This window comes from Podarcis cretensis, assembly GCF_951804945.1.
Source record: "Podarcis cretensis genome assembly, chromosome: 2".
Taxonomy (NCBI): Eukaryota; Metazoa; Chordata; class Lepidosauria; order Squamata; family Lacertidae; genus Podarcis; species Podarcis cretensis.
In genome coordinates, this window is record NC_137171.1 from 66188003 (window position 1) to 66214202 (window position 26200).

General features: G+C 42.5%; 2 protein-coding genes and 1 long non-coding RNA gene across 7 annotated transcripts in view; 1 reads left to right on the forward strand and 2 right to left on the reverse strand.

Moving 5' to 3' along the window:
* Nucleotides 1–1260: 1260 nt before the first annotated feature.
* CNOT8 (CCR4-NOT transcription complex subunit 8) lies at nt 1261–11410 on the forward strand. Of its 4 annotated transcripts, none has more exons than XM_079968323.1 (8): nt 1262–1447; nt 4298–4494; nt 5152–5334; nt 6516–6709; nt 7722–7883; nt 8601–8745; nt 10008–10118; nt 10297–11410. In XM_079968323.1, the coding sequence occupies exons 3-8, from the start codon at nt 5218–5220 to the stop codon at nt 10444–10446; spliced, it is 879 nt and encodes a 292-aa protein (XP_079824449.1). In that variant the 5' UTR covers nt 1262–1447; nt 4298–4494; nt 5152–5217; the 3' UTR covers nt 10447–11410. The 4 variants fall into 4 exon arrangements, with proteins under 4 accessions (XP_079824451.1, XP_079824449.1, XP_079824450.1 ...); XM_079968324.1 differs by lacking the exon at nt 1262–1447 and adding an exon at nt 1540–1681; XM_079968325.1 differs by lacking the exon at nt 4298–4494 and having other exon boundaries at nt 1261–1447.
* On the reverse strand, nt 8674–10049 carry LOC307211609. The gene is made up of 2 exons (XR_013836529.1): nt 9936–10049; nt 8674–9826 (listed from the first exon to the last, which is right to left on the reverse strand). It is a non-coding gene; the product is annotated as an uncharacterized lncRNA (long non-coding RNA).
* A 768-nt stretch (nt 11411–12178) lies between the features above and the next one.
* Nucleotides 12179–26200, reverse strand: part of GEMIN5 (gem nuclear organelle associated protein 5) — a gene marked incomplete at its 5' end in the record, with an annotated part of 28524 nt that continues 14502 nt past the window's right edge. For both annotated transcript variants that reach the window (XM_079968179.1, XM_079968180.1), the window contains 14 exons: nt 12179–12587; nt 13300–13396; nt 14330–14843; nt 15895–16057; nt 17089–17346; nt 18236–18446; nt 20293–20412; nt 21177–21324; nt 21599–21736; nt 22133–22228; nt 22688–22816; nt 23097–23204; nt 24933–25160; nt 25489–25660. In XM_079968179.1, coding sequence (XP_079824305.1) covers nt 12384–12587; nt 13300–13396; nt 14330–14843; nt 15895–16057; nt 17089–17346; nt 18236–18446; nt 20293–20412; nt 21177–21324; nt 21599–21736; nt 22133–22228; nt 22688–22816; nt 23097–23204; nt 24933–25160; nt 25489–25660 — 2586 coding nt within the window. In that variant the 3' untranslated portion in view covers nt 12179–12383. The remainder of the gene's footprint in view (nt 12588–13299; nt 13397–14329; nt 14844–15894; nt 16058–17088; nt 17347–18235; nt 18447–20292; nt 20413–21176; nt 21325–21598; nt 21737–22132; nt 22229–22687; nt 22817–23096; nt 23205–24932; nt 25161–25488; nt 25661–26200) is intronic.

The following is a 26200-nucleotide window of genomic DNA, read 5'->3' on the forward strand; positions in this document are numbered from 1 at the left end:
GTGATAGGAATTTTGAGGTCTAGATATATGGTAATGTTCATAACTGCACGTACATAGATCAAGCACAGGAAGACTGACCTGAAGCCATTTTTGATTCCTAAACTGAGCAAATGTTTCTCTGCATGGTCAAAGTGGAAAAACCTCCCCATTGTCTTTTCCTTCACAAATCCTGTCTTAGGGGTATGTTGATGTGTTTGAATAGGGTGTGAGCCTGTGACACGCCCAGGAACTAAGATTTATCACTATTTATCACTACAAAAGAATGGCCAGGCTCCTCAGGCAATCCAATCAAGTAACCTGCCAGACAGGAAAACAAACAAGGATAAGAGAAAAACAATATTGAAATTTCTGTTTTAAGACCACCTTTTCTGTGATGTATCTGAGGGGTGGTCTTAGGTTACACCCCTTCTGTGATGTATGTATCATGTTTCTGGGGGTGGTCTTGGTCTACAGGATGGGAATTTCAAAAGTCTTTATAAGCCATTGCACAGCATTTTTGTGGGTCCTCCTCCTTTCGTGCGCGTGAGGGGAGCACCCTGTTGCAACAGATCAATAAAGATCAAGCTTACTAGCTGCTTTGCTTCTCAATATTCTCTGGTTGGCCTCTGTTATTTTCTCCTACCAATAGGGAACCTATGTAAGGACTCTATATGGGTTCTTGGATACCCCATAAGGGAAAAGGGCATATTTTTATTTACAACACTTGGAAGCAAAGTCCTTACGCTTTCAAAATGCCTTGTGGTTAAAAACTGTAATGCAATTACTTGGGAATGACTCCCAGTGACCTGAAATGGATTTACTTCAAAGTCCAGAACCAGGTCTCAAGTGCGCTTAACATTACTGTCATGGCGTATTAGCATACATTCTCACTCGGGAATAAATCTTATGGGAATGAATCCCACGGGGTTCAAGGAGGCTTATTATTATTCCCAAACCAGGCTGCTTTTCGGATTGCTGCCTCAATTGCTGAAGCAGAGCTTGCCAGAATCAAAACAAAACAGCTCGATCGCTTTCATAGCCGCCTCTCCTCCTTTCTGGGCGGCCTCTGCCGCCGTTGAATCCTGCTCCATAACGCATAAAACGAAAAACTCAGCCATCCCTTTCGACAGGACACGCGTTGCTCATTGGGTTTACCCAACGCCTCCCAGGCGCAGTTGGAACACAGCGGGGAGGAGGAGCCGCTGCAGGCAGTGTTCACGTGCAAAAGGGCGCTCTCTTTCCTCTTTCCGGCGTCTCTTACGGAAAGCCGGATGCTTCCTGCCCCAGAAAGGCTCGCTTAGAGCGCATGCGTGTAGGGAGCAAAACAGAGCGATAGAGAGAAAAAGACGCCCAGCTCAGCAAACCATCGAGCGATGGAAAATCGGTAGCCTAGAAGGGACCCCACCAGAGGAAGACCAAGGCGGCGGAAAGGAGCAACGGCCCGGCGCTCGCTTTCCCCGCGCTCCTGGTGAGGCGTTGAGCTCGCATTTAGGCCTTAGGCCAGGCGGGGGGAGGGTGGGGGCCGAGAGGGCGGGGAGGGGGAGGGGGAGGGAGGAGCCTCTGGAGGGTCTCGGGCGGGAAAGCTCCTTTGTTTGCTGACCGGATTTCCTGGTTGTGGGTGGTGTTTTTTTTAAACCCTCGGTTCTCGCTTGCGTAGCTCCCAAGGTGGGGAAGGCAGAGCAGGGGCTCCAGCACCTCAGAGGTTTGTGGCGCCGTCGTTTCCTCCTCCTCCTTCCGCGCAAGGCACGTAGAAGCGAGGGCCTAAACTTCCGCGCGGAGAGGTTTTTCTTGCATCGCAGGGGGCGGGCGAAGAAACACACACGCGCGCAAGTTGTCCTGCAAAGGCTTCTTTCGTGAGAAAGAATATTCCCTCTCTGTTGGAAGGGATCAGGGACGAGAGAGGCTTCTGCTGCGAAGTCACATAGTCCAGGTCGGTCTAGACAAAAGACTCTCTAGCGTGTAAGAATATTGTGCTCTTTATTAAGCCGATTTGTTTCTTCGTCCATGTTTCCTTACCTTTCTAACCCCGGCCTCCTTCCCTGTTACGGAGATCGAAGGAGGCCTCGCATTTAAGCAGAAAATTGGTATTTTTTTGCTCCAGTCTGTATTCCCGCTCGGGGGGGTGGGACAGTAGCAGAAAAGTACTGGTGAACGAATGGAGGAGGGTGTTGGATGCGGGTGATGCTTGGAGGGGTGGAAGCTTCCAGGGCAAGGAGAGAACCAAAGAGGGAGAGCAGAGGCTGCAAGAAAATACAGATATTTCTTAACTTCTGGGGTGGAGCATAGGAAGCTAATTCTAGCAAAGAAATGTTTGGGTGGATTGCCTTGTTAAAGGGGTTTGAGGGATGATTCAGAGCATAATTTGGAAATCCTGCTTTTTTGGATTTGTATAACTCACTGAAAGCAGAATGTGAAGTAGATTGATCAGTAAACAGTATTACCTGCTGTTTGGGTGAGGCGGAACAGTCTGATTAAAATGATGTACTGTACAGTATTGTATTGCCTATTTTAGATGTAACACTGGAGTGTTGTGGTGAAGCGTAATTAACAAATATACTAATATACTTGGAACTAGTGGACATAGTTTAAGAATTTTGTGATTGTTACATGAGGTTTTCTTTAAAGACTGTTGGGTTAAAAATGATTATACATAATGAAAGTTCTTAATATCTAAGATATAACTTGGTTTCATAGAATATTTTGGAAACAGCACAGTTTGAAGCATCTGTAAGATTGTTCTTCTCAAACTTGTGAGGCAAAAACAATCCTGTTGATTTTTATGCATTTTTAGTACTGTTACTGCTACTCTGCAAAGCAAATATAAATAAGGAAATGCAAGAAGAATGTTCAGAATAATGGCATGGTTTTTAGGGCAGATAATTTTACTGAAGGTTACTTGGGTTTAGAAAAAGATGCTGGCAGATTCATATAAAATAGTGAAAAGAATGTTCACTTGGTTGTGTTTAGGGACACTCAGAGCAGCAGGCTTAAAACAAAATCCTTGTTTCACAACAAGCAATTCTGAGAAGCCTAAAGTTTTCATAGTCAAAAGGTTAGACAAAGTAGTGTGAAATAAAGCACCATAAGAGAGGAAGCCAAGTTACTACTAGACCTTGAGACTGGAAGTACCGTATTTTTCATCCCATAGGACGCTCCTTCCCATAGGACGCACCTAGTTTTTTGGGGGGGAAATAAAGGGAAAAAAATTCTGTTTATTTCCCCCCCAAAACCAGGTCGGGGAACAGCGGGATGGCGGTGCTCGCCTCCCCACTGTCCCCCGAGCTTGTGGGGCTGGCCGATATCTGCCTGAAGCGTGGGGCGCTCTGCTTCAGCGTGCCCTGCGCTCCGTGCAGCAGGCTGCTATCCGCAGTGTGGGGAGCCCTGCGGGAACTCCCGAGGGCTCCCCAGGCTTGCAGATAGCTTCCTGAAGCCTGGAGAGCGAGAGGGGTCGGTGCGCACTGACCCCTCTTGCTCTCCAAGCTTCAGTGAAAGCCTATATTCGCCCCATAGGACGCACACAGATTTCCCCTTCATTTTTGGAGGGGAAAAAGTGCGTCCTATAGGGCGAAAAATACGGTAAATATTGTCACCAATCTTGTGGTAGTGAATTCCATAGTTTGACATTCTGTTACTGTATTACAAGAGAGGGAAAAATGTGTTTTTATTTCTGATTTCTCTATACCGTGTTTAGTTTTTATAAACCTGTATTATGTTTCATCTTTCTTTTTCTAAATGGAAATATTTTTTTCCTGGTTAGTTATTACCAGTTCAGCCTCCATTGGTATATATATGAAATTGATATTTTTTGCACCAAAGTTCATCATACTACTTTTAACATCTTCATTTGCCTCCTTCTTCTTTGGTGATCACTTGTAGCTGAGTAGGATTGTCTTCCATGAATATGGTCTTAACAGTGAGTCCATAAGTGACTGTGGAGGCCAATTCTTATGTTGTTGTTTCACTCCATTCAGAAAGATCCTTTTGAAATGCTTTGTGATCTGTTTTGGTGTTCACTACTGTAAAAGAAATTGGTGCCACCCACAAACTTGGCCACATTAAATAACCCTGTTCTGTGAACCCAGCATAAATATTCTTCTCCCAAGTTCTTTGCCTTTTGCCTTTGCATGGGAAGAAATGAGTGATTTTCAATGGACTTTTTCAGGAGGCAGAAGCAGTAATGCATGCCTTGTGCATTTTGAATTTCTTTTTTTAAAACACCAGTCTTTTAGGAATGTGCATATCTTAACAGTCTTTTTGTACATTCTCTGGTCAAGATGCATATTTATTTACTAATTTTATATCCTATCCTTCGTTCCAGAGGAACCTGGGCAGCAAACAACAAGAGGCAAAACAGCAAAAATATCTTCAAAAATATCTTAACAACAGTTCTGATATGCACAAAATCAGACTGGAAAAGATCTCAACTTAAAAAGGCTGTTGAAAGAAGGTCTTCAGTAGTCACTGAAAAGACTACTGAAGACTTGTTTAATATTCAAGAGGAGGAAATTCCAAAGGGTAAGTGCCACAACACTTAAGGCCCAATTCCTGCATTGTGTGGAATGGATCTATTTAAATTGTAATATCCAAGATGCATTGGAAAATGTGTATGCTGTGGCAGAATTATGTACAATGCCTGCTCAAAAAGAACATCCTGTGGCCAATATATGGACCTTGAAGGAATATGTCCTGTTTCTGTCTCTAGTTGCTGCAGTCTACAAGGATCCAGGGCACAAGCCTTATGCATAGTCTCTGGGGTGTTGCTGGAGAAAGTGGATCTGTCTTCCAGTCAGTATAAGAATTACACAAACGCCTGTTTCGAAACAGCAAAACACAAATGTAGAAAATGCAATAGTTTTAGTGTTTCTACCCTTAAGGAAGATACAAAATACTGTAATAAACCACTGATAACCATGCTCACCAGACAGTGGCTACAGCTTTGCTATTGTTTCCCCTCAGAATCTGATCTGGGGGTTGGGGGGAGCCCCTAGAGCTGATTTTGAGGGTATGCAGGGAGAGAAAGGGGAAGTCTTGAGTGGAACTCTGCCATCTGTGACTTATTTCTAAGTAACCATGTATAGGATTGGACTCCCTGTCCCTGAAGTTTTTCTCTGTTTTTCTCTGAAATGAATAGCTTGCTGGAATAAGCACTTGTCATTTTTCCTACATATTTAGGGTGGTTTATCTTGACATCTTGGCGCTCCCACCCTGCTCTTGTGATTGTGGTGCAAATCCCTCAGGATGCCAGCGGCACTTGCAGAAAACAGTCAGGTGATCTGCGAAGTATGGGCAAATAATCTAGAAGAGGAAATGAGAAAAATTCGGGAAATAGTTCTTAGTTACAGCTACATCGCAATGGTAAATATGTCTTCCAGTATTCAGCTTTCTAAATATAGGATTTATATGTAGACAAATGAGTTATTATAGCTTAAATTAGTGTGTTCAGCTAATTGGTAGATGTGATATAACACCTGATGAAATTTAGGAGGATTTTCAGTGTCCTTAATGCAGATTGAGATATCAGATGAGCAAATGCCTAGCTTCATTGGTTTGGGCTGTAGGGGATGAAGCTATAAGCAAGTACAAAGTTCCTTTTGCAATGAGGTTAAACCTAAGAGAAGCTCCTTCCCAGCCAACTCATATGACAGCCTAGATTGATAAAAGACATGGTATGTGAAGATGCCTTTAGCGTGCACCATAGCCTAGTTATTAAAAGATTGTAGAGTTTATGTAGATTAAATAGTCTCTAGTTCACTGAGTGACCACAACCTAAGATAACGGGTTCTTCTGTTCCAGAATCTGAAAATATGTAGTGTTCATTCATGTGCAAAAGAGCCATGTCCCTTGCTCTTTAGCTTATGCAAATCCTATGTGAAACTGAAAAATTGTATTTCAGTCAGGAACAGTTCACATGTTCCGGAACATGGCTTAGAGTTGTGGGAGCAGGACTCTAATCAGTCTGAGGTTTGCTTTTTTACTTTTATTAAGCTAATTAGACTACTACAGTTTAAACTACTACAGTAGGTGAAGAAAACCTTTTGTTGTTGTTGTTGCATTCCTGTTGTCCTTCATTCCCTTGTCCCTCCCAGTCACCTTTTATCTCTACTCCTTCTGTTGAATTCAGGGGCAATGGCACATGAAGGATTCACTTTGCAGATAGTGCACAGATAGTGCCTGCAACAGGCTGGAAAAACAGCTGCCAAGGGCATCTGAATCACCATGTGCCTCTGTATCCAGGGGGAGGAGTGGCTATGCAGTTGTAGTGCTGCAGGCATTCTCTCACTTTATCTCCCATTTTAGAATGGCTGGGGGGCCCCAGATGTTTCACCAAAGAAGGGAAAGGGCCACAAAAAGAGAAACTGCAGTTGGCTATAGGCATTATTTTATGCATGCTTAATTAACTTTTTGTGACGCTGATGCCAGGAAGCCGGCAACTGCAGAATTCAGGAGATAGTCTGTGGTGTTTATTGCATTGGTGTGTGTTATATCTGTGAATAGAACTTACAAGGTTTGGGTTGGACTTCTCTTTGTTTTTCTAGGACACAGAGTTTCCTGGGGTGGTTGTTCGACCAATAGGTGAATTTCGCAGCTCTATAGACTATCAGTATCAGTTGCTCCGATGCAATGTTGATCTGCTGAAAATCATCCAGCTAGGCCTGACCTTCACAAATGAGAAAGGCGAATACCCTGCTGGGATCAACACATGGCAGTTTAATTTCAAGTTCAATCTTACGTAAGTCTTCAAAGTTGGGAGATGTGTGAATCAGTTTTTCTCTGAAAGGTTGTTCCCACATAGGAGGAAGAGCTGCTTGCCAGCTAGAAAAAATCCCATCTCAATATGAAGGGGTTATGTTTCAAATCAATGTGCCGGCACAGAATGATGGGTTTTTTGTCAAAATGTTATTAAAAATCACTTTTAAACCTAGGACTATTGCCAAATTGTTCGGGCTTTAAGTCTTTAGCAGGCCCTTCACCCTAATCAGGAAAAAGTATTTCTTGTAAGTATCATTATAACTTTTTAATTTACGAATTGCCTTTTACATGCTTCTCATGGTAGTTTGCAAATATGCCATACAAGCAGCACAAAAAACAATTCAAGGCAAATGTTTATTATTTTTAAACCTAAAGGAGATACTTTTTTATCCAGCTGGAAAATATTGTCAAAACATAAATGTCTTCCATTTTTTTTTTTACCCCCAGTATATGGCAGGAAGCTGGCATTTTTTATGGTAAATGTAGACATAGTGGCCCTGCATTTACTCAAATGTTCTGGGGCCTTTGTACTTACACACTCCCAATCTCCTATTTCTTTGTGGACTTTCCTCTCTCATTCCCCAGTGAGGAGTTTATTCTAGAGAGTCTGGAAGTGTGCTCTCACTTTGCACAGGGATAGCAGCTGTTCCTCATACAAGCCTGCCTGGGTTATGACTTTCTTGCTCCAAGACGCTTTTGGGAATTGACTTCTTTTAATAAAAGGGCTACTGTCGTGCTGTTTCTGTTGTAATTATTTCTATGTTTTACACTGATTTTATATATGTATATAGTTTTAATTCTATCAATATTTAATTGCTTTTAGATGATTGTTTTTCCCCTGTGTTTTTAGTGGTTCATGTTTTTATTTGTAATCTGTCTTGAGCCTCATTGGGAGAAAAGGAGGGTTATAAATAAATATTATAAAAGTTCCACTGATTCATTTAGGTACAGTGAAGACCTGATATAGAACATTTATTTGCCCTTTTCACTAGGGAAGATATGTATTCTCAAGATTCAATCGACCTTCTTGCAAGCTCTGGATTGCAGTTTCAGAAGCATGAAGAGGAAGGGATTGATACCTTGCATTTTGCTGAACTACTTATGACCTCTGGTGTAGTGCTCTGTGACAATGTCAAGTGGCTTTCATTTCACAGGTTTGTCAAATAGCATTTCACTTCTAACATTTAGCCACTTTTATGTTATGTTGTGAAAAATTTATGCTTGATTGTAGAGTTTTGCATATCCCATAAAGCTTACGTTGGGGGCCTTTGACAGAGAAGCTGGGAGCAAGTGCTTTCCACTCTCCCCTTCTGCTTAAGTCCCCTTAACTTGAACGGGTTATTGAGTGAGGTAATTATGAGAGATGGGAAAGGTGATGAAATTCTTTGTGCTAAAGTAAGACTCCACAGTGTAGGATTCTGCATCACTGTTCTGTGCCCTTTGTAAATAAATATAAGCTTATTAGTCGGCCCCCTGCAGAACAAAGCCTGCATTGTAGGGGGTTGACTAGATGACCCTCAGAGTCCTTCCAATCCTACAATTCTGTGAAGCATTGTCTTGTTTTTAGTTTTCAGAACTACCAGCACTCAAGTGCTTGCTGGTTGATTAAATTAATTACATGATTCACTATGAATTCCAAAAAGACCCTATTTGGGAAATGTTCTTTCCCTGCCAGAAATCTGCAGTAGTTGAGCGTTGAGCATGTACTGTTAATTAATGTTGATAATAATGATAACCTTGGCTTCAAGGTACCTTCTAGTAACTGTTTCTAGGATATCTCCTAGTAACAGCATTTTAGTAGTACCAGCCAGGTTTGAAAATAATGCATTTAAACCACTGGTTGATCTGTCTTTGCACAATTCCTTCCTCAGTGGCTATGACTTCGGTTATATGGTAAAACTTCTGACAGATTCAAGACTTCCAGAAGAAGAACATGAGTTCTTTCATATCTTGAACCTTTTCTTTCCATCTATATATGACGTTAAGTACCTCATGAAGAGCTGCAAAAACCTAAAGGTACAGTACTTGATTTTACTGTAATTGCAAAATTCGAGATACATTGGTTGCTGCTTTGTATAGATGTAAACAAAGTGAGCTGAAATATGGATTATTTGGTAGGTTTATGGCTTTAAAAATAATAAATAGTATAACAGTAGTAGAATTGGTTTGAATTGCAACTCTCTTACTGCTGGGCTGGGTACATGACCAGCATCTTCACAGTGTTCCATCACTTCCTTCCTATTAACCAGACTACCAAATCTCCCTGATAGCAGAGCAGATGAGCTTTGCCAAGATGAGGGGTGTGTGTGGGAATCTTCCTTGCATTGAGAGGGAGTGTGGGCTGGTGACTGCAATGGAGGGTTGAATAGAGCTGAAGAAGGGACAGAAAGAGAGACAGGGGGGTTGAGGACAGCTGAAAGCAGATAAAACCAAGCTGCCTTTATGCTTTCTTAGAGATGGGTATAGGGTGTGGAAAACAATGATGGAGAAAAAGAGCTGACACTGACTCAGCCTCAGCCACTGTTAATATGACCCACAGAAAAATGGTTCCCTGCTACTGGCCTACTATTTGATGACCAGTGTCGCATGCTCCTTGCAATAAACAACCATTGTGTGAGTGGCAACCTACTGTACCATGGTGTCATTCAATACAAATGGCAGAAGTGTGCACTCGATCCTTGCTCTGTGTGAGTAATCGTGCACATATGCCTCATTCACCAAGCTGTTTTCACACCAGTGTTATAGGGAGTCTTCCTGTGATCTGATGTGGTACTCTGAAAGAAGTTTGCGACTGGTCTCTGGCGACCTAGAATTTTTTTGTTTTACATTTTGTGAACTGCACTTTTATTACTGTTCACTTAAATTTATGACTCATGGGTTGATCAAATTGAGTTTGGAGGCAAATGTCCAAATGCCAATCCTGAGGCGTGTACTAAGATATGCCGATAGCAAAATTGAACTTGTTTGATAGCTCTGTGTTTGTATTGTAGTTTCTAAAGCTTGCTGGTATAGTAACTATAAATTCTTGTCCAAGGTTAACCTTATTAATAAATACAAGTCTAACCCTTGGCCTTCGATTTGAAATTCTTGTAAAATGCTGTGAGGTCTTTAAGCAGAGGCTTGACAACCATATGTCAGGAGTGCTCTGATGGTCTTTCCTGCTTGGCAGGGGGTTGGACTCGATGGCCCTTGTGGTCTCTTCCAACTCTATGATTCTGTAATTGTCATAGGCAGAGAAGAAGTGAGGTGGATTAGGTCTTATTTCTTCTCTCTTGCAGGGAGGCCTTCAGGAAGTTGCTGACCAGCTGGATTTACAGCGGATTGGACGGCAGCACCAAGCTGGATCAGACTCACTACTCACTGGGATGGCATTCTTCAGAATGAAAGAGGTAGGCGTGTCTTGTCTCCAACCAAATAGTGAGAGTGTGCAGTAGCTTGCCAGCAAATTCTAACCACCTTGGTATCTCCAGCTTTCCTTTGACTAGACAGAGTTTCCCTTTCCATGGTTTCTGCAGTTGGTTAGTCATATGAAACAACTTGTGACGTGTATTTTTTTCTGTTTTGCAGTTGTTCTTTGAGGACACAATTGATGATGCAAAGTACTGTGGGAGACTCTATGGCCTTGGTACGGGAGTGGCTCAGAAACAGAGTGAAGATGTAGAAGCAGCTCAAGAGAAAATGAGTATTCTGGCTATTATCAACAATTTGCAGCAGTGACAACAGAATGCTGTTCAACAGAACATGGGTCCATGGGGGCAAGCTTCCTCCTTTAAAGTGTTACATCTCAAACACATGGCAGAAGAACTAGCGTTTTTACAGAGGGCAAAAGGCATCTTTGCTATGAATCTTGGCTGATTCTAATCAGCAGTTTCATAATGGCTGGTAGAGTGTCATGCTCATAAGTAAAAACAGATACAAACTACAGTGTATATACCTCTGTTTTCTTTTAAAACTTGCTGAATTTGCAAGGCGCAGGTCATTTCAGAACTTTCAGCAGTGCTGCAGTTCTCTCATGCACTTGCAGATTTAGCTTTTGAAAGCTTATTTTAAACCTTTTTTGCTCTCTGTGAGGGTGATGTGTTCCTAAGCCCTCTGCTAGCTTTTATCTTTTGTGTAAGTAATTCTGTGAAAGTGATCCATTCAGCCCTGGTGGTGGAGACATAATGCATGAGATGCTTACATCTTAGTAGCAGCCGTAAGGGTTGTGCTGGCTTGTATTATAGCTAGCTTCTCCTTTTAGATTGCCGGGCCATGTGTCATATAGCAGTATGCTTCATCTTAACTACCATAGAATCAAAACTGCCTGCATGATTGAGACTACAATAACAATGTGGACCGAAAATTAATTCCAAGTTACCCTTCTACCAAGTTGTTGAATAAATGGATAAAATCACACGTACCTATCAATGAAGGCTAGTTCAGCTTTTAGATGTCCCTTTTATAGTACTTTAAAGAGCAACCCAAAATTGTTAAATGGTTACAGACTAAAAGTGCATTTAATAGCAATTTTCTTGAAAACCAAAATCTGTTTGAGGGAGAGACAAAATCCTGATAGTGTGGTATTTTTAACAAGCTTAATAACTCCCCATTATGTAAAAGTATTCACTGGTTGCAGTTAAATGCTCATGTATATATGATTGGTTCTTAATTTTGTAAAATAAAGAATTTTCTTAAGGCATGAGACTTTTTGACTTTTTCCACACTTCTTTTGAAATTGTGTTTTAAAAAGGTCTCCTAGATCAAAAGCTACAAAGCAAAGCTGGAAGCATGCCTTAATCTGCCAACTGATTTCTGTGAGATAAGTTACCCCCCCCCCCTTCAGTAGTTTTAGCCAATGAGTGCTATCAAGCGAGTTTTTTGGATCTTTGGGGGTCTTAAAAGGCTGCTGTTTTCCACCCCACCCTCAGCTAGTGGCTTCTGTCTCCTTAGATCTCCTAAGACTTGTGGCAAATATAATGTACAGTGGTACCTGAATGCCACAAACCCAGAAGTGTTCCAGTTTGCAAACATTTTTTTGGAAGCCAAACCTCCATTTCGGCTGTCGGCATTGTTTCCGGGGCCAATCCGGGGCCTTGGTTTGTGAATGTTTTGGAAGTCGAAGAGACTTTCATAACGGATTGAGTTTGAGAACCAAGGTACCACTGTACTTACAGAAAATGGTATACTGAGGGGAGGTCAAGAATATCTTGCCTTACCTTATACGCAAGATTAATTGATATGCATACAACAATTAGCACCATCCATGCATGTTTTTTTTTCTTTATTCCCCATCCTACTTTTGGTGTAAGATATCTTCACAAGGTTGCAATGATGAGCGGTCAACTGTGCTTTGTATAATCTATACTAGCATTTTTTAAAGGTGCCCTTGCAGGTCCCTTCGTGCAGTGGGCAGCATCCATCCTCAAATCTTTGCAAAATTTGCTTATGAAAGCAGTGATGAAAAAATAAATTTCATTTTTAGAACATATACTATTTATTGGTCAATTGTCGTGCACAGAAAGTTCATAGAAACTATGTACGTTAGAGAATGTACATTAGAGAATCCTTCCACAGAGTATTGCCTCAAAATAGAAAATAAGTTGACAGCACTAGAAAAAAAAATGGATACTTCTGGTAGGTTGGGTTTTCTTTCTGCACATTATTTCAAAAAGCTCTCACGGACTGGCATGACTATGTAGAAGTATCTTGTTCATCCATTCTAGAATGAGACATATTTCGTCCTTACAAATGTGAGTTCCTTTGTATTTTCTAAGTAGTTCTAATGACTTCTCCTGTAATTCTGGAACTACTTCATGGTGCTGGACACTCATGTGAAGCACAACAAGACAGCACTCAAGTACGTCGGGGAAGGGAGAAACCTGGAAAAAAAATAATTGTATTTTTACACACTGGAAACTCCTATGTATAACTCCAAGCTGAGGTGATATATCTTACCACATTTCCCAGCAGCATTATACGATCAATATAATGACATTGCCAGATTTAGTGCTATTCCAAAGACCACAATATTTTAAAGCTACACTGTGCTGCTGCAGTAAGCAGCTTTTCAGCTGCATGGGTATCTTCAGTGATGACTGCTGCATATTTCAGGTGAACATAACTCGCTTGCTCATAGGTTATCACACATGTATATTCTGGGGTCACATATTTTAGAATTCATTCACTTTTCCAACTTGAAGCTGTACAAGTCAGCTGTTTTGCCAACCAGTCATTGACATCATTGAAAGGGTAGCTTGAAACGAGTGCTATGCAGATTTTTAAACCAACTGATCTTGTAAAAAACAGGATTTTGCCCTCCAGCTGTTGCTGGACTACAACTCCCATTCTCCCTGGCGAAATTGAATCTTAACATCTGTAGGGCCACAGGTTAGCCACCTACTGCTGCAACAAAACAAGCATCTTCAAACATATCTTCAAGGAGACCCAAATCTCTTGATTTCCTTCTGTGAAGTTATAACAATAATAATTTATTATTTATACCCTGCCCATCTGGCTGAGTTTCCCACAAGCTTGTGCTGTTAAGTAATGCAGGGAAACAAGGATTTTGCTCCATGTTAAAGTCAGACTTACCTTTATACTATCTGGGAACTCTGCCAGTTTCTGTTTTGCTTCTGTTAGTTGTTTTGTCAAATCTAGCAGAGAAACTGGTTCATTCACTTGTTCCTTACTGTAAAGAAGTTTTAAGAGATCACAATTTCAAAAATACAAAAAAGTTAAATATTCCCAACCTGCCACTCACTTTAACTTAGAAATTAAAGTGTGATTATAAGGCTTGATTAGGGGACGCAGGTGGCGCTGTGGGTTAAAGCCTCAGCGCCTAGGACTTGCCGATCGAAAGGTCGGCGGTTCGAATCCCTGCGGCGGGGTGCGCTCCCACTGCTCGGTCCCAGCGCCTGCCAACCTAGCAGTTCGAAAGCACCTCCGGGTGCAAGTAGATAAATAGGGACCGCTTACCAGCGGGAAGGTAAACGGCGTTTCCGTGTGCGGCTCTGGCTCTGGCCAGAGCAGCGATGTCACGCTGGCCACGTGACGCGGAAGTGTCTCCGGACAGCGCTGGCCCCTGGCCTCTTAAGTGAGATGGGCGCACAACCCCAGAGTCTGTCAAGACTGGCCCGTACGGGCAGGGGTACCTTTACCTTTACCTTATAAGGCTTGATAACTTTGTGTCATTAAACATTATGAAACTGACTTCCGTATAATAAATACCACTATAGAAGGAATGCAGCAACTTGTCTGAAGCAAAAAAATCAGATCAGTTTTTTGTGAAGTGTGTCAAAGGTTTCTCTCAGGGATAGTGTATCAAATATTCACAGCCAAGGTCTCCCTGAAAAGCTCACACTGAGTGGAGAGACTATTAACACCTTTTCCATGTGTCATATCCAACTAAATCAATCCAAACATGGAACAACTTCTGCAAGTACAACAGAGCTTCTCTCATCTGGTAATCCCAACCACACCGTCAGAAGGTCTGAGGGTTTGCTTGGTTTTTTTTTTTTTTTACAACTATCACACAACAGAAATTTATGAATTGGGGCCTAGTTCAATGGGATTCCACAGCCAGCTTTGAGCACTACCATCATCACTAAAATGCACCACTTACTTGTGACTCTGGCTTGCTGGGGATTCAGCTAAATCCTGGCTGTTGGTGGCACTTTGGTGGAGGTTGTTTTTCTGATGTTGGTTGATCATGTCTGCCAAAGTCTGCTGAATTCTAGAGATCTCTCTCTTTGTACTTTGGATTGCAGCATATTCTTCTGAAAGGAGCACTCTACAGCCCCTCAGTTTTGCTTGTCTTTCCACTAAAAGGCTTGAGCTGGCTACTGAATCAGTCTCTGAGTGTGTGCAATTGTTATGTCCTCTTGAAAGCGGATCTTCAACTTCAGTTTCTTCAGGCAAAGAGACTCTTTCGATGTTACTCTGGCCAGGAGTGGACAGCTCAAAAGTGCAAGCCTCAGAGGTCAGCCCTGGTTGTTCCACGACACGCAAATCCACACGTTCCGGGTTCCACCAGAGATCGTATAGCTGCCCATAAGCTACAAATGCCTCCAGGCTTTTGCAGGCTGCCATACTTTGCAAATCTGTGCTGTCCAGCTTCTCTCTTAGATGAGCGCAACCTGTCAAAACGTAATATATGCACAGTTGGAAAGGAACATGGGTTCATTTACCATACCTTCTAGGCTGGCACAGTGAGGAAGGCATTCATGTGATGGGCTGCTTGCCCTGATTCACTCAGGAGGGACTACATGACAGGTGATTTAATGTAGAACTTCCTCCCCCTAGATACCCTCCAGTGTTTCATCTGTGACAAAGCTACAACTCAGTGGTATCCAAAAGAAGTAAAACACAGAAGACATCCCCGTCACTAAGCAGAAATACAAGAAGTGTCATTGGAAGTGGCCTTGTAGATGCCTCACTCTGCCAGCCTAATCAGGGTCAGATACAGAGTGGAATGTTAGTTATTTTTTAAAACAATGCCTTGGTTTACACAACAGAACTTCTCTAGAACACTGCGCTGATTATCCATAATCTGCATACTGTATAGAACAAGGAGGACGTAAGCAGTCTTCTCCCTTTCAACAGTTCAGTACAACTGCTTTGTTAATCTATTAATTATATTTCTCTGCTAAACTTACGGATTGTGGTGTACCAGGGCAAAAAGTCATGGGTTGTATCCAACTAAATCATTACGTGAGCATGATGAAAATTTCCTTCCCTCTCCTCCTTCATGTGCCCTCACAGGGGAAGTTCCGATGCCCCAACAGTAGATGTTCTGTGTATGCAATGATTGAGATGGATACAAACTCATAGTTCTAGCTTCTGATGCAACACAGCTATCCCTTTCCTGGTTTGCTTATCAACGTGCATCAAAGCTGGAGGAACATGGTTGCATGCAGAGTACGGTTTCTTAACCCAAGAACCGTGGCATCCCATTACATGCAAATGCAGCCTCTGCTCAATATTGCTTAAGTGACAAATTGAACTATGCCCTTTTAATGAATAAAAGGGAAGCCAGAGGTGCCAATGATGGGATCCAAGAAAGCAAAATTCTTATAGGAAGGTTACCAGAATACCATCCTTGGATAGGAACTTTGTAAGTTAGGGGGCTCGAAGTCTTGATCTGTTCCAATGGATTTACTGACGTAAATGTGGGATGAGTTTTTATACCTGTAGGGAGGAGGAGGTTGCAGATTTCTTGCATAAGTCTGAAGTTTCCAGCATCGTAGCTACGGGTCACAGCTGCAAGAGTGGCTTTCACTGTCTCCTCCCAGGAAGCAGTCTGATGGCTCAGAATTGCCAGTGTGAGATCGTGGGAAATATGGAACAAAACCTAGAGAGAGGGGGGTGGGGTGGGAGGGACCGCGAAAACACAAAAGGTTTCTGAAGATCCGACATGCAGAACCTCTGGCCTATGGGCCAAATCAGGCCCATCAGAGGTCTTAATCTGGTTTCCGCAAGTTGGTTCCTTCCCCTGAGTGATACGCATCTGCCCCAGACCCAGTGTCATGTGATGTCAGGTGTGGAACAGGCTCCAAAGGGACAACAAGGAGCCTTAAAATATGCCCCCAGTTGCTCCTTAGCAGTGAAGTTTGCATTTGGTGGCAACCTGGGAGCTCCAGAGTGTGAACTTTGACACTTTGGTTGACCGTGGGTCAGTCAATGTGGACCAAAAAAGGGTAACCACCCCTGCTGTAGAAAGTGGCTTGATGCTTTTAGCTGTGGTGATCACAGGGGCTTTTTTTAAAAGCACCGTTTTTACCAAAAAAAATATGGCTTTGAAGCAGGAAATGAAGCTCTCTCTGTCTAGCTGTCTCTCCACCCCATGAACTATCACGCAAGCCTGTCCACAGGAGACAGTATTTGAAGGCTTGCACCATTAACTTACGGGGCTGGCAACCAAAGAACCAGCCTAATATTCAGCAACATCCATGCCTGCCTACTCAGAAGCAAGTCCCACTTAATTCAACAGGATACTGAATGTCCAGTGGGACATCTAGTCCTTGGGAGATGAGAGTCTCTTCACTTGGCTCACTCCTTCAAGACGCCCCTGCCTAGCAAACAACGCCAAATGATGGAAAACACGCAAGTCAAGAAAACTGATGCAAGCTCTCTCTCAAAGCACACAATGCATACATAATGAAGCATAAAGTCGCCCTACCAGTACTTTTCCTAAATACAGAAGGAACAAAATGGATTGATTGAAATGGGGATTTACAGCACTAACTTCTTGACCCATTTTGGAAAAGCATGGCTAAGAACTATGATTAATCCTGCACTGTACTCATGGCAGTGAGATCACCTTTCCTCACCCTTCTCTCCAATTCAGAGAGACCATACAGGCAGAGCCCACATGCAAATTACCTGCCTGGGATGACTATGGCTAGTAGCGGGAGGATACTCAATAGTTCTCAGCTGTTCAAGCAGGTTCTTGGACTGCTCAGCAGTATCGACACCAAATATGCTCTGCCACACATCGGCCACCATTTCTGTGAAAGAGCAGCCTTGCTTCACTGTCCAGCTGTGGTAGCAAGGTAGGGATGGGCTTCGGTTTTCCACCAGATTCTTTTCAGCAAGGCACTTTTGGAGCAATTCGTTGACGCTGAACACCAGCCTTTGTCCCTGTAGATTAAAACCATAGTCAGGAGGAACAAGGCACCCAGGGACCGATTCATTTAAACAGAAAAGGAAAAGCAATCCAGAACGTTTCTCGTAAAACTTGATGCAATGTATTCAATGGGGTTATATGGCTGAAAGGTAGACGTCACATCACAAATACAAATGTCTCTTGGGAGAGTTAGGAATATTTTATCGGAAGCTTAAATAATGAAGGTATTTCCTATTAGCAGAATTTTCCTATGGCAGGAACTGAAATTCTGATTTTACAACAATAAGGAAAAAATAAGACCACTGTATTGAATGAAGAGTACTTCTTAGTAAGTATGTATTTGGACTGTAGCTTAAGGATTTCTGTTTGGCTCTAGTTGTATATATACACGTACAACAACTAAGCAGACCTGCATGAAGTGTCTAAAACTAATAAACACTTCAGAGGCAAGTGCTAATAGCTGTGAAAACAGCGTTTCTACTTGAAACAAGAAGTAGATTACCATGTTGAATGGTATAACTTGTCACATTTGAGATACTTCATCTCATAAGTTGTGTTATTGATAACTTTTCCATGAAAAAGCAGGCTTTAACTCTATTTGTAGTCATGGATTCTGTTTTCAAGCAATTAAGATGGTAGACTTTAATAATTGAATTACAAAGAGATATACTATTTAAACCAATTATTTTAAATGACACAATATACATTAAAAAGAGCACTTTTAAAATTCAGATTTTTTGAAAAAGAAATCACTTTTTCACATTTACCCTGAGTAGGAATGATCATTTGGGCTTGCAAAGCTAACCAGTATCTCCCTCTGAACAAAAATGCACAGGACTGAACAGGTGATACAACTCCAGAGTCATCCATGGTGCAACAGTAAAAGGAGTAACACACACTGACCAACAAACTCTCATGCTGCTGGAGGACATCTTGTGCCCCAACCCAATTCTTGGAAGACAGAAGTTCTTGGGCGCATTTGAAGGAGAACATCGTTGACAGATCTTTCTCTCCAGCTATCAGAGCCAGCTCAGCAGCAGCTTTAAGGGAGGTGGTATCGGCCTTTTTAGCCAGCACTTTGGCTGCATCATAGGGAGAGGCAGCTCCCAGGTAACTGAAAGGGAACCATCAACAAAAGAAACTCTTATTTCACCAGCAGACACTTCGTTTCAAGACAACTTAACCACCCAAGTCAAAAGTTAAGTCTAATCTAGTGCAAAGAATTGATGTTTTCGAATTATGGTGCTGGAGGAGACTCTTGAGAGTCCCATGGATTGCAAGAAGATCAAACCTCTCCATTCTTAAGGAAATCAGCCCTGAGAGCTCACTGGAAGAACAGATTGTGAAGCTGAGGCTCCAATACTTTGGCCACCTCATGAGAAGAGAAGACTCCTTGGAAAAGACCCTGATGTTGGGAAAGATTGAGGGCAAAAGGAGAAGGGGACGACAGACGACGAGATGGTTGGACAGTGTTCTCGAAGCTACAAACATGAGTTTGACCACACTGCGGGAGGCAGTGGAAGACAGGAGGGCCTGGCGTGCTCTGGTTCATGGGGTCACGAAGAGTCGGACATGACTAAACAACAAGTGCAAAAGTGCTGTGGTTCAACTGCTGACTGGAGTAGAATATCAATGCCATGTTAAAACACTGCTGAAAGAATTGGACTCGCTACCAAGCTAAGTTCAGCATGCTGGTTCTGGTTGCAAAGTGCTACAGCAGCTTTAGAATGCCTAAATGAATGTCTCTCCCTTTAGACACCCAACCAATCTCTGTACGCGGCAGTGAACTGGACCCAGTGTGGCAGCACCCACCCTCTGCAACACCCAGCAGGTGCCCTCTCTTATTATCTTTACAGCACTTGATGAAGACCTTCCTCTTCCAGAAAGGTTTATAACTGGAGATTCTTATCCCAGTCTACATCTGTACCAAATCTGAAATTGTTTTTATTTTTAAAACATATGGGAAGCAATTCACAAATGAAAAAAAATCATTTTCACTTTCTTGAAGTACCTGATTTTATATCAAGGCTGGTTCAGGGAGTACTGGGTGACTCAAAATGAGATCACTAAAATGATTGCTTACGCTTGTCCAATTCTGATGGTCAAAATCAGATTTAAGATACATATGTAAATCAAGCTGGTTGAACAAACAAACAATGTCTGGCACCACCAGTGCAACACCCTGCTAAGACCCAAGTTCGTTTATGGCATGAAAGGGGCAAATCTTTATCTCCCTTGACCTTGATGGGCCAACTATTGACAGGTGAGCAGGACTACACACCTATCAAAAGTTGGCCCACCCAGGGTGGGGGGAGATATTCCTCAAGCCCATCACTGATACATGGGGAATTCATTCCTGTTTTATGCAGCATTTCCTGGTGGGAACTGGCTTGCATGACACAACTGAGCAGGACTGATGTCCCTGCACAAAAGAAGCAATCAGAATAGAGGTATGTGTTTTAGTGCTCTTTGTTGAAACTTTGGGGCAATCCACACACTCCTAGAGGGAACGAAGCAGGATTCAACTCCTTATGCATCAGATCCATCCTGCTGTCTGCAGCTGGCATTTCTACCTTGCATATGATGTCAGGTGCAGGTGGCTGGAATTTTGGAAAAATGACCTTGTGGGCCCAGTACGTCAGGCAACCTGCAGGTTCCTCACCCCTGCCTAAGAAGCAGGTGAAGGGAAGCGATTCAATATTCACCATGGCCATTACTGCACATCACACTGAGGATGGCAAAGATCAGGTTGAAGTGAACAGCATTGAGCTGGCTGTCACATTCCAAAATCTGTGGATCACAGTTCTACAGTACTCTGCACCAATTAAATGATTGTGCCCTCCAACATCTCATGTTGGAAGGAAGGCTCTCCAAAACAACCAAATTATTTAGGAGATCCTGGCTCTTAGGTTCAAAACAGCTCTCATTTAAAGTAAGAAAAGTGTTGCTTGCACCAATACCATTTGGCTGCCATGGAATAATGGCCGTCCTTCTCCAGCACTGCTGCCCAGCTGGTGTACAAATCCTTCAGAACAGGATCTTCAGGACGCAACCTAGCCTTGGCAACTGCAGTGGCTTCCCTGGAGGAAATGAGAAAACCATTTAGATACACCACACTAATGCACAGGAAAAACGAGCACGCTTCTGTTTACTTCAAAAGGAAGTTGATCCTAACAATGATCATGAACTGATTCTACTTCATTCAGATGCCAAGGCATTCACTAAACCAGCAACAGTCTAACTTGAATGACTTGTAGCACTGTTGCATTATCTGTGAACTTTACAAGCTCACATACACATGCACAGCAGTAGAGAAATCACACGATTGCTCAAAAGTTGGCAAGTCTTTCATGTATGTGTGAATTACTGTCACTGGAAGGATTTTATCTGCGTAGTAACAGGCATATATGACCTATCTATGACCATTCATCTGCAATGGTTCATGTACAAGCGAGTACTCACTTGATCTTTTGGGGCTTGAACACATGTGTGAATTGGGCCAGGTTCTTTACCAGGTGGGATAGAATACAGTGTTATTTAAAATGAGAAAAGTAACTACATCAGCTCCTTACGCAGCTCTAACACAACCGTTTATTACACCCTTGCGCTAAACTTGATATCCATCTTTGCCCACTGCCACTTAAAAGGCTGCCAGCTATGGATTTATCTGGCAATACATTTTCCTTCGTTACATATCCAGAAATGCAACTGAAGGAATGGATCTGAGTGTTCACTATTCCCAGGACTTTTAATAACTAGGATTTAATGTATTTTAGTTTTTAAGCGGCCGGGGGGGGGGGGGGTTCTACATTGTAACCCATCAAAACAACAGGAGTATAGTAACCTGAAAAGGTTGTGTGATTTCAGCAGCTCCACAGCCTCATACACTTTATGAATGGAGAGGAGATGGGACGCGGCTTTAACGTACTGCTCTTGAAAAGAGAGCTGCTTTGCGAAGGCTTCTACAGTCCATGCCCAGGTCTGATAGCCAGCTGAAACAGTGACAGCAAAATTATAATACAACAATGAAGTGAACACATACAAGAAAGGACTTCCTACAAGAACGGAAAAACATTCTTGTCTTGTAGTGTAAAGATAACGCAGGATTCTTAACTGTGGGGGAGGAAACCACTTTAGAATTATTCTGTTCTTCGGAGTCCAGCTACTAAGCCCTCAGAGTAGCCTGGTTTTGCTGTGTCTGGATTAAGCCTGCTTGGTAGCAAAGTAGCAGGTGCTTCTTTCGGGGTGAGGGATATCAAAACATACCCATTGGCGAAATGGCCACCAGCTGGTCTGTCAGCTCTCCCCTTTCTGCAGCGGACTGAAGAGCACTTTTCAGATCTCCTTTCCACAGCATGAGCTGCTGAAATAATTCCGGGTGTCCATTCTCCAAGTGGCTTTTTCCTGTGGGAAACAAAACGTGTTCCCTGGTTAGCACCACAGAAGGAGAACGGAAAAATGCGTAAAGCAAAACAACGATAAAATATTCAAGTCACCACTGGAACACAATGTCTATACCAGCTTTCTACTATGAGCTCTTCAGTTTAATGGTGAAATTTTGAGACAATGCTGCCACCTCAGCCCCTTAAACACCCACCCTACCCACACCATCCTTATTTTCTGTAGTTGGAATGAATATTAGGCAATTTGTCATACAAGCGTACAAGAGAATGTAGAGGAGCAACTTATTTCAAGGTTAAAGCTTGATGGATTCACTAGGTACTAAACAGCCACACAAATATCACCCCCCCCCCAAAAAAAAGAAGGTGGGAAAACCTGAGTTAGGATTCAAGGACTAACCTTCTGCTTCTATCATTCTGTACAGGGCAGGTCTGTCTGTGAATAGCCCCAAATGGATAGGATCCTTTGAACAAGAGGATATATCTTCATTCTGAGCTATAAGAAAGAAAACAAAATCACCTTCTGTTTCACATATACGTTTATGTTCCTCATGACAGGGTAAAATATTTTGAGCAGTTTTACAGTTCTCGATTACTTATAAAGCACTATTAATATACAAAGAACTCAGTGAAGTTTGCGGCCCGGCCTAAAACCATAATTACTTTAAGAACTTGCCCCCCCCCCCCCCCCGCCCAAGAACAGATTCCAGATGACCACTCAGATTGAGGCTCTCCCATACACACATTCTTCTTATGTTCAGTTTGATGTCTTTTTGTTCGCAAGTAGATTTTCTGCTTAATCTCTGGAATGGCAATTTACTGTTTCATATGTATTCATCTATTAAAGACACCCTGGCCTACTTTGCATATTTTCAACCCATGTTATTTAACAGTACACAAATTTCAGCTGAGCACAGTCAAGCGTAGTCATCATTACTGAATTTGCTGCCCATACCTTTGGAGTGCAAGAAAGCTGCTAGTCTCATACAGTCCTGGTGCAGGTCTTCTTTTGACCTATGGTCCATAGATGTGCTGAGAGGTAGGATGGAGCGAGGCTTTTTCCTCTTCATAGAAGAATCTGATCCTGAGAAGAGAGTTGCCATAATATCGTTCTAGGCTACAAGTGGGAATCTCTAGCCACAGGCTTGTATCATTATTTAAGAGCTAAAGTAGCCTTCCCCAACCTAGTGCTCGCCAGGTATTTTGGACTCCTATAAGCCCCAAGCAGCATGGCTGACGGTCAGGTGCGCTAAACCACAATTAGTAATACAAGCAAATGTATTTCCTTTTTAAAGCAAAGAAGGCTTAACATGTCCCCACCCTATGTAGCCTCCCTAGATTTCTCCTACAGGATGCATACCTACCTGGTTTAAACTGATCCTTCCTCACAAGCGGGGTCTTGTGGATCACAGGTGGTTTTGGAATATCGGTCACACAGGCAAGCGGTGAACACACTGGAGAATCCTTATGAACTACAGTGAATAACAAAACTACATTTGCATAATGTCTAGCATAAAAATGGCCAACTTTATACATGCTATAGAAACAGAAACTTGAAAAAATAAATAAAAGCTGGGCAAAATAGAACTGATGTTCACATGCTTCTTATTTCCTATGAAATATTTCATGGCCTCTGGCTTTCAACGCTGGTTGAAAAACAGGTAAAGTGTAGGGGGCCACTAGGGGCGCATTGGAAGATGGCCGACAATACCATCTCTCCGGCTCACACGAGGTAATTAAGAGGCTAATATGGGAGTAATTAGCCTCCCAGGTTTTCCCAGGGGTATTGGGAAAACCCTGCCTCGTCTGCGGTTGCCTATAAATCACCCCCGAGTTCGAAAGAAGGAAGGGGTGAGGGCACTAGACGGAAAGCCCTTGTGTGAGTTTTTTTTGCTCTCCCGGACGCTACTTCTGATCGTGACCTGGTTGCAGGAGCTCTAGATAAACAATTAGGAAGAGCAAATGCACATGTTTCGAGTGAAGAAAGGGAGTATTGATTGCTAACTGAATTGACCTCTGTAAAGCTGAGCGACGGGTTGGACTGAACAGGAAAATATATCAAAGAAGACTACATCAAAGATGTCGGTATGTTGGAACGTGGTGGAAAGGAGGGGGGGAAACTTTTCTTTTTTTCTCTATGTGATTGCCTAACAACCCCCCCTAAGAAGAACCGTTGCAATTACCGATAACAAGTGAGATCGAATAATGACCTGTGTGGAAATGAATTATTAACCAAAGGCTTTGCTTTGTGGAAGATCTGGAAAGGAAATGGAAGGCTTTTGGGATGACACAGTTCTAAAAGAGAACTGCCATGACAAGACAGGCTCTGTTGCAGGATTGACGGTCAAGAGGGGGAGGAAGCCACGGTTTTGTTATCATATTTGACTCTGCGTTTGATCTGGCAGAACCCCCTGAAAAGATTGATGTCGGAGCAACAGGTCTGAGAAAGCTAATGAGCAGATGCTGAGACTGTATTTTATGGAAATGTCGAAATGGCGTCTGCTGTCTGAATATGACTTTTGGATTAATGTGAAAATCCACACAGGACTATAACAACGTTCGTTTCAACTTGCTTGTGGAGACTTTGAGGTTATAAAGAAAGGAAAAAAATACGATAATAACAAGAAAATTGAAAGATGATTTGTAAAGGTAAATAACAAAGAGATGAATGGACAGAACTGTGAACATCAAAGCAGCAGAAAATAAGAGATGATTGGACCCTTTCTGAGCTCGAAGCATGGGTACCCCCAACAAAAATTTAAAATTCGGTTTTGTAATTTGGAACTAATGTGATTTGATTGGTTTGTTAATAAAAATCATTTTTTTTAAAAAGAAAAACAGGTAAAGTGTAAGAGAGCTGAGAAGTGTAGGCCAACTTCCAGTTCAGTTTAGTTTACCTCAAAGATAACACAGTCTGATTTCAGAGCTACATAAACTAAGAGCCCAGAGATCTTACTTGTGCCAGATGTCAAGGGTTCATCCTACTTTGTTTTCGGTATTCAAATTTCAAATAAAATGAATAAAGATGACAGCCATTCTCATAACCACTTAAAAGTTAATCTCCGCTCTTTGAACCAGTATGAAAATGATTATATCCACAGTTCCATTTGCAGACCAGAGAGGGACCTTCTGCTCTTTAAACAAGATCTGGGGAATCTTTGGACAGATGGTGTAAGAAAACATACAAACAAAGTAGATACCTTCCATGGAAATCCTCTCAACTGTATCCTGCTCCTGTTGCTCCTTTTCTCCCTCTTGGTCTGACAGGCCATTCTCCTCTAAGAAAGACTCTTTCGCGTTCTCACCACCATTCACCCAGTCACTTACATCCGGTATTGAAGGCACCTTCCCCAAGGGCTTCTTCTTCTTCTTGGCTTTTGGTTTGAGCTGAGTGTTTCTCTTTTTCTCCAATTCAATGTTCTTCTTACCTACAAAATAACAGAAATGTCCTGAAAATAAAAGCTGTGTGCGTTCAAAATGCGCATGGGAGAATAGCCACACACCCTCACCCAAGGAGGGTGAACCAGACGAATTGCACTGATGAGTTGTGCTCACCATCATTCTTTGGCGCTCTGTCTATGCTGCCAGGTGAGCTCTCATCTTCATCACACTTCATGAGGCCTCAATTCCTGCTGACTTAGGAACACTCCCTAGGGCTACGTTTGAGAAACACTGAACTAAATGAAGCAAATGCATCTACTTCCCCTCACCTCCTTCCTAGTCCCCCTGGTGTCAACACATCAGCAATCTACTGACCTTGGGGAGGGCGGCTGTGCTCTTGCTTTGTAGCTACCCATTTATGAACACAGAAGTCATCTGCTCCAGTATAAATGGAGTCCGCTTCCACAGGTGACCACTGCACACAAAGCAGCCGGCCCCGGTGTCCCCTGTAGTTGTGCAAAGGCTCTTCCTTCAGAACATTCCAAACCTGTAAACATAACCTCACATTAAGAAAAGAAGTCAAAACATTTCCTGTTTTCAGTAAGAAGGCTAATGCAACTGGGTCATCTCAAAGGAGGAGCATCTGAGTCTCCAGACCCCTCCACTTTGGAGTACAGCAGGCAGCACTTCCAACAGAGTCTGTGCAAAGAATGCCTACTATCTGTATAGGCATTCTCTTCACCCACATCCCATTTTTCTTAATTTGCCATTTTTTGCTCATGGCATATTTGTACAAGATCAGTTTCCTCTCTCTCTGTGTGTACACACACCCAATGTACACTTCCTGAATTCTATATACACACACACCAAAGTACACTTAGGAAGAAACTTATGTTGTTTTTTCTTATTACTTATGTTTTGCAAGAAAGGCAAAATACAAGAATGCACCCGCCTATAAAAGTGCTGATTTCACCTACAAAATATCCTAAAGCAGGACCCTTTCATGGCAGCTGCCTCCAGTTATTTACACAAGTGCCTCCTTAACACCTAACAAAGCACACACATATTGCGTACTCTGTACAAAATG